The sequence below is a fragment of the Penaeus japonicus genome, unplaced genomic scaffold (assembly GCF_977035675.1).
Source record: "Penaeus japonicus unplaced genomic scaffold, GWHDUDI00000001_assembly GWHDUDI00000024, whole genome shotgun sequence".
Lineage (NCBI taxonomy): Eukaryota > Metazoa > Arthropoda > Malacostraca > Decapoda > Penaeidae > Penaeus > Penaeus japonicus.
The window spans coordinates 7746335-7753834 of NW_028234426.1; the positions used below are offsets into that span (position 1 = coordinate 7746335).

The following is a 7500-nucleotide window of genomic DNA, read 5'->3' on the forward strand; positions in this document are numbered from 1 at the left end:
AAAAGAAAAGGAAAAAGAAAGGGAAGGAAGAAAATGCAAAACGAAAAACGAAAGGGAAGGAAGAAAAGGAAAAGGGAATAGAAAGGTTAGAAGAAAAATAATATAGAGAGAGCGAGAGAGAGAGAAAAAGAGAAAGAGAAAGAGAGAGAGACAGAGAAGAGGGTGTGGCTATGTTGCTAAAGGCTGGCAAGAGATTTAATTATGGGATGAAAGAGGTGTTTCAAAGCTGAGAACGATACTTTAGAAGGATGGGGAAGGAGAAATGAAGAACAGGTGAGAAAGAGAGAGAGAGAAAGAGAAAGAGTGAGAGAAGAATCCAACCTTCCCCAAAAGTGAAAGAAAGAAAGAAAGAAATACATACACACTCACACACAGACCGAGAGGCAGCGAGAGAAAGATACAAAAAAAAGGAAGAGTCAGCAATCCAATCCAGCAACCAAAACAACCCAAACAAACAATAAAAAAGTAAAAAAAAACAAAAAAACAATACAATAAAAATCAAATTCCTTTACCAAGAAAACCCCGCGCAGGAGGAGGAGAGGAAGACCGCCAGAAAATCTCGCCGGGGGTTGAAGGATATGGCGACGACGCGGAAATCCTTGTCATCCCTTTTGGCGTGACACAGGTGGTGGTCAGGGAGGAGGAGGAGGAGGAGGAGGATGGGAGGGGGGAGGAGGAGGAGGAGGAGGGGAGGGGGGAGGAGGAGGAGGAGGGGGGGGGGGAGGAGGAGGAGGAGGAGGATGGAAGGGGGGAGGAGGAGGAGGATGGGAGGGGAGGGGGGAGGAGGAGGAGGATGGGAGGGGAGGGGGGAGGAGGAGGAGGAGGAGGAGGAGGAGGATGGGATGGGAGGGAGGAGGAGGAGGAGGAGGAAGATGGGAGGGGAGGGGAGGAGGATGGATAAAACCGAAAGATTGGAGAAATAAAGGAAGAACAGAGAGAGGGGACCCGTGTAGGTAAAGAGATGGGGGGGAGGGTTAGGAAGATGGATAAAGCCGAGAGAAAGGGGGATATAGGATGAGGAGGGGAAACTGTGGGAAAGAGAGAGGATGGGGGGGGGGGAGGCAGGAAGGGGATAGATAAAACCGAGAGAATGGGGGAAAAGGATGAACGGAGAGGGGAAAACGAAGACAAAAATAGGGGATGGGAGGAAAAGGGGAGGAAGATGATAAAACCGAAAGAGAATGGAAAAAGAAAGAGAAGAGAGGAGACGGAACAAAAGAACGAGAATAAAACCGAGAATGTGTGGGGAGAGGGAGCAGAAAAAAGAGAGCGGAAGGTAAAGGGAAAGAAAATGAGGATGGAAGATCAGGAGGATGAGACGAAGAGAAGGGATAAAGCGGGAGTTGAGGGGGGGGGGGGGAAGAGAGTGGAGAACGGAGGAAGATGATAGGGGATAAAAAGAGGATGATGGTTTTAAAAAAAAGAGAGAAGAATAAGACAGATGATAGACAGTAAAGGAAAGGAAGAAGATGAAAGGAAACAAACGAGGCGAGGGGAAAAAACACAAGAGGATGAAAATGAATTAGGTCAAAGAAGAAGATGAAAAAAGGCAAAAGACGAGAAGAGAAAAGAAAGAGGCAGCAAGCCAATATAAAAAAACAAGGGAGGAAGATACGTCATAGCAACAGGACAAGGAAAGACAATCAGTGAAAAACGAGAAGGAATGCAGGAGAAGAGGGCGAATGGGGGAGGGGAGGGGGGGCACAGTTACGGCGAAGGTCCGACGGTTCGGCAAGGGTTAAAGTTGGGCTAGGGACCAGCCGCGAACTTAAAGTTGGGAGAGCTGGGTCACGGCGCCTGCGAATGCGACTGCACGCAAAGGATCGAGTGTAGAGAAGGGAGATGAGGAGGGAAAGAGGGAGATGGAGAAGGAGGGAGGTAGAGGGAGGGAGAGGGAGACGGAGGGAGGGAGAGGGGGAAGGAGGGAGGGAGGGAGGGAGGGATATGAAGAGAAAGAGGGAGAGAGGGAGGGATATGAAGAGAGAGAGGGAGAGGAAGGTAGAGAAGGTGAAAGAGAGGAGAGAGAGAGAGAGAGAGAGAGAGAGAGAGAGAGAGAGAGAGAGAGAGAGAGAGAGAGAGAGAGAGAGAGAGAGAGAGAGAGAGAGAGAGAGAGAGATAGAGAGAGAGAGAAAGTAGAAAGAAAGAAAGAGAGAGAGAGAGAGAGAGAAAGAGAGAGAGAAAGAGAGAGAGAGAGAGAGAGAGAGAGAGAGAGAGAGAGAGAGAGAGAGAGAAAGAGAGAGAGAGAGAGTACTTACCCTCAAGCATCAGAATTTAAAGCGGCGTTTGCAGGGGCAGATGGAGAGATCGAGACGACGCGCCGGAAAAGGATGAAGATGAGGAGGAGGAGGAGGAGGAATAGGAGGAGGTGGAGGAGGAGGAGGGAAAGGAAGGAAGGGGGAAGATGAGGATGAGGATGAGAAAGAAAAATGCAGAAAATCAAGAGGGAAGGGTGGAAGGAAAAGAACATAAGAAGAAGGAGGAGGAGGAGGAGGAGGAGGAGGAGGAGGAGGAGGAGATGAGGAGGAGGAGGGAGAGGGGGTTAATGAAAATGGGAAAGCGCTTAAAGGAAGATGATGTGGAAGCGAAAGAAACAAGGCGAAGGAGACAGGTACCCGACGAACAGAAGCAATAACAACAACAATAACAGCAATAAAAACAACCCTATCAAGTTTAAAACGCATCAAGGAGGGAAATCGATCATACTAAGTGATCACCTTAAGGGAGGACGCCGCCGTCGGACACAAGGAAAAGAGGCGTGGGCGGTGCTTGGGCGGCCTCCTGCGTGCACCAGCCCCGTGACACCTGAGAAGCAAGCTGGGTCTTGCACCTGAGCTGTTCCCTCTCAACTGCACGCGTAGCAATATTTGCACGGTGTTTATATACAAATAGGCATGCTACTAGATATAGCTGTGTATGCAAGTTAAATACATGTATTCACATGAACGAACACACACGAAAAGAGAAAGGAAGAAAAATAAAAACAGTCGTTTGTCGTAACGCGTCAAGATACACACACATACACATTCATACACATACACATACACATACACATACACACACACACACACACATACATACACACGGAAACCGTAACTGCGGAAGCCGAAGGTAAGGCTCACTTCCGGCAGTGTGGGAACACGCCCAAGCCAGGCCCGCGATCGTGCGTTACTTGCTTGAAGCTGAGGCAGGGAGGAATAAGCAAGGGGGGGGGGGCACGAAGAGAGGACAAAAGAGTAAGGCAATTCAGAGAAGGAGAGGAGGGAGAGAGGGAGAGAGGGGGAGAAGAAGGGGGAGAGGGAGGGAGAGAAGAAGGGGGAGAGGGAGGGAGAGAAGAAGGGGGAGAGGGAGGGAGAGAGGAAGGGAGATAGGGAGGGAGAAAGGAAGAGAAGGAGAGAGAGAGAGAGAGAGAGAGAGAGAGAGAGAGAGAGAGAGAGAGAGAGAGAGAGAGAGAGAGAGAGAGAGAGAGAGAGAGAGAGAGAGAGAGAGAGAGAGAGACCGAGGGTGAGGAAAAGCAGAGAGAGCGCTGCAGTGAGCGTGGGCGGGGAGAGCATGAGAGGCGAGGGGAGGCGAGGGGAGGCGGGGGAGGGGAGGAGAATATGCACGTCTTCAGAGAGGTAATTGATCCAGGCAAGCCACAGAGTTAGTGGATGAACACCACGAGGTATACCCCTTCCTCTCCTCTTCCCACATCTTTTTTCAAAGAACAGAAACGCTAAGAATGCCTAATCCGTAACTGTCAAAACGTGTCCGTAACACGCACGTGAAAATTAGCCGGAGAAACAAGCGTCCGTTTGCCTCTTTTGAATCCTATCATCATCATCATCATCATCATCATCATTATTAACAACACAATCCTCCTCCTCCTCCTCTTCCTTCATCTTCTTCCTCCCTCATCCCCCCTCCAGCTTTCCCTTCACCCCCCCGCCCTCCTTCCCTCCCTCTCTTATAGCAGAGAAAGGGATACGATACCTCAAGCGGAGCCTTCACACATGCCACGCAAGCTAGACAATGCCGCCGGTGTTGATAAACAAGAGAGGACTGATGCAACAACGCCCGTGCAACAACGACCTCCATTCTGTTGCAAAAAAAAAAAAAAAGCGTTGGAGAATCCTTGGAACCTAAGTCGTTTCCTGAACATCTATGCACTGTGAATACGGACTAGACGCCGAATAATGCCGACAAAAAAGGTAAACGAATAGAAAGGAAAGAAGGACAGTGGGAGGGAGGGAGGGAGGGAGGAAGGGAGGAAGGGAAAGACGGAAAGAGAGGCATGGAAGAAAAAAAAAGCGGTTCGCGAATAAGCTGAAAACTGAAACTGAAAATTCTAGGCCTAGACCCCGAGGTGAATAATATAAAATTACACAATAAATTTCATGGGAGTTTACTAGAAGATTCCAAATTGCCGAGAAGAAAATAATGGTCTTGATATAACCTCGATCTCGAAGCTTTATATCCTCTTCATAAAGGGGGGAAAGGGAGGAAAGAAGAGAGAGAGAGAGAGAGAGAGAGAGAGAGAGAGAGAGAGAGAGAGAGAGAGAGAGAGAGAGAGAGAGAGAGAGAGAGAGAGAGAGAGAGAGAGAGAGAGAGAGAAAGAGAGAGAGAGAGAGAGAGAGAGGAGAGAGAGGGAGAGAGAGAGAGAGAGAGAGAGAGGGAGGGAGGGAGAGAGATAGAGAGAGGGAGAGAGAGAGACTGCGAAAGAGTTAGAAACCGATAAAAAAAAACGAAAGAAGAAGAAGAAGAAAAAAACAAATTCTAGACGTAAAACACCGTAACTCATCAGCCGACTCCGTAAACACTCACCGTTCGCCGTTGAAAAAGCTCTTCCGCTCCGGCATGGCTGCAGGCATGAGGGCGAAGGGAAAGAACACTCTTTTTCACTGCAACACAAACACACTCCCCTCGCGCCCACGCGCCGCCCTTGCAACGCCCAGCCCTCGGATCACACGCCCAAAATTGCACCCTCCGCGCCCGCCTCGTCCGCGTTGCAAGGAATGCGAGGAATTCCCCTTGATCACTCGAGGCACGCGACGTCGAGGATGACCTTGAGTAGACGCCGGGCAGATGCTCGTGGTTCCGTGTTGCGTGCTCTCCGCCCGCTTTTTACCTCAGTTCCCCCGAAAAAGATACACTTTTATCGATTTTAACCTATTCACTATGCATTGTCTAGTCACGATTTGTTTTCTCGTCGCATCCCAGTCTATGTGGGTAGACTCTGGGCGTGAGATAGGGGTGAGGTGAGCGGGGGGGAGGGGGGGGGCTCCTTGTCTAGTCCTCCCCCTTTTTTTCAAATCCAGAGGAATCTTCCCAAAGGATCCGAGTCCTTAATGCATATAAACACCAAGCACTTTTAATGAGAGAAAAAAATAAAACGACACACACATACACAGGTATCGAATCTGTCTCTGTTCCGATGAGGGAATGCTTGGAGAACTCCACAGCCAAGACGCTTCTAGAAATCTCCGAAGAGGAACGGGCGAGTAGCGTTCAGACAGAGACAGACAGACACACAGTCGGACTAGAGCGCGGGCGGGCGGGCGTTCGTACAGCAGGCATCCACGGCCGCGACTGCCGCCCGCGCCTCCACCACCGCTTCGCCACAACCACCCGCCCTCAGGAGTGGAGGGGCGGAGGCACGGGCGGACCTCCTCTACACACTTGACTAACTTGCCTTAACAACCCCGACCACCAACCCCAACTCCAACCCCCTCCCCCTCCCCCAGCGATGTTCTGCTCACTTCCAAAAAGGTATTTTCACACACTCATACAATTTTCTCTCTCTCTCTCTTTCTCACACATAAACATAAACACACACACACACACACACATACATACATACATACAGAGAGAGAAAGAGAGAGAGAGAGAGAGAGAGGGGGGGGGGGTATGCATATTCGTAAATAAAAGAGGTGTGTTATTAGAGAATGCAAATGGTAAAAACGAAAGATGAAAGACGAGGGGAAACTGGCTACAATCCCTATACATACCTCCCTACCTCCCTTCCTCCCTCCCCAACTCCCGACCAGAGTAACGCCCTTGCACTGCCAATCGCGAGCCTAAAAATAACGCCCGTGACGCAAGACCAATGACAAATGACAGGCCGGATTTTAACACTGCTGACACCGCTGATGTTGATGCTGTTGGCGGCCTCTTCCGTCTGCATCCGATACATGGGAGGAAAGTCATTAGCAGAGGTGGACAGACAGGCAGACGTGCACGCACACGCACACACTCACGCAATCACTCACACTCTCTCTCTCTTGCTTGCTTGCATGCTAAAACTCTCCCTCTCTCTCATCTTCTCTAACTCATTCTCTGACTCACACTTCGTCTCCCCCTCCCTCTCTCTCTCTCTTTTTCTCCCTCTCTCTCTTTCTCCCTCTCCCTCTCTCTCTCTCTTTTTCTCCCTCTCCCTCTCCCTCTCTCTCATCAGTCTCCTAAAAGAAAACCAATACACGACGGTCATCAAAACGAAAACATCACTCCATACACTCCAACTCCTAAACCTTGCCTTGCTCATGACCACTCCAAAAGACCTTTTACTCATTACCCGTCCCACGCGACTCTCCACTCCCCTGCCAAGAGACGCTGAACACCTCTCAAGGGCGCCTCGAGGAGGAGGAAGAGGAGAAGCAGAAAAAAATATAATTTACTCGGTTACTCATCTTCGAAATGGGAATGATCCGGGGAGGAGGAGGAGGGGGAAAAGGGAGGAAGGAGGGGAAGATAGGAAGGGGAGGGGAGGGGAGACTGGAGACTCATTAGCTTCTACTCGGCCTATAGAGTTAGTGGGACACGCGCCTCAATTACTCACCAGACTTACCTCCCTCCACCCACTCCTCTAACTTTACCTTCTCCTTCTCCTTCCTTTTCTTTTTTTATTTCTCTTCCTCCCTCAACTCCCCTCCGTCGGGACCTCTTAACAGTTACCTCTTGAATATCTTATTCCATTTTATAAGCCATCAAATGCACTTAAGTCGAGCAATTTCTCTAGAATAAACAACCACTTCTTTAAACAGCGAAAACAAAAACAATAATAACAAATTACAACCAATGTTTTCCTACTTAATCCCATCCTTCACCTCCCCCTTCTCTTCTCTTCCGTCCATTTTCCTTCTCCTTTATCCATTTTCATCAATTTGTTTATGCATCTCTCTCTCTCTCTCTCTCTCTCTCTCTCTCTCTCTCTCTCTCTCTCTCTCTCTCTCTCTCTCTCTCTCTCTCTCTACCCCCCTTCCCCGTCCATTTCCCTGCATTTTCCCTTCCCTCCCTTCGCCTTTATCTATAATTTCTAAACATGATTTCCCTCCTTCTCATTCCACCCCCTCCCCTCTCCCCCGCCCGCGGACCCCCACAACCCCCCCCCCCTTCCGTCCAGCGCGTAACGGTGCGGCGGCGACGGAGCAGCAGCAGCGCCGCCGGCCGGCACATGGAGGGCAGCCGCCGATCGCGAGTTGCCACGCCAATAAGGCGGACCGGAGACGACGAGATGTTCACACGCGT

The 7500-nt window shown here is 50.0% G+C and overlaps 1 protein-coding gene across 3 annotated transcripts in view; it reads right to left on the minus strand.

Annotated features, from left to right (window-relative positions):
• The window catches only part of Crk (Crk proto-oncogene, adaptor protein), a 97747-nt gene that overhangs the window by 17695 nt on the left and 72552 nt on the right, over nucleotides 1-7500 (minus strand). The window contains exon 1 of one of the 3 annotated variants that reach the window (XM_043021401.2): nucleotides 4801-5558. The exons of the other annotated variants lie outside the window; for them this stretch is intronic. Within the exon in view, the coding sequence (XP_042877335.1) occupies nucleotides 4801-4847 (47 nt within the window). The 5' untranslated portion in view covers nucleotides 4848-5558. Of the gene's footprint in view, nucleotides 1-4800; nucleotides 5559-7500 lie in introns of those variants that run through there. 3 annotated transcript variants of the gene reach the window in all.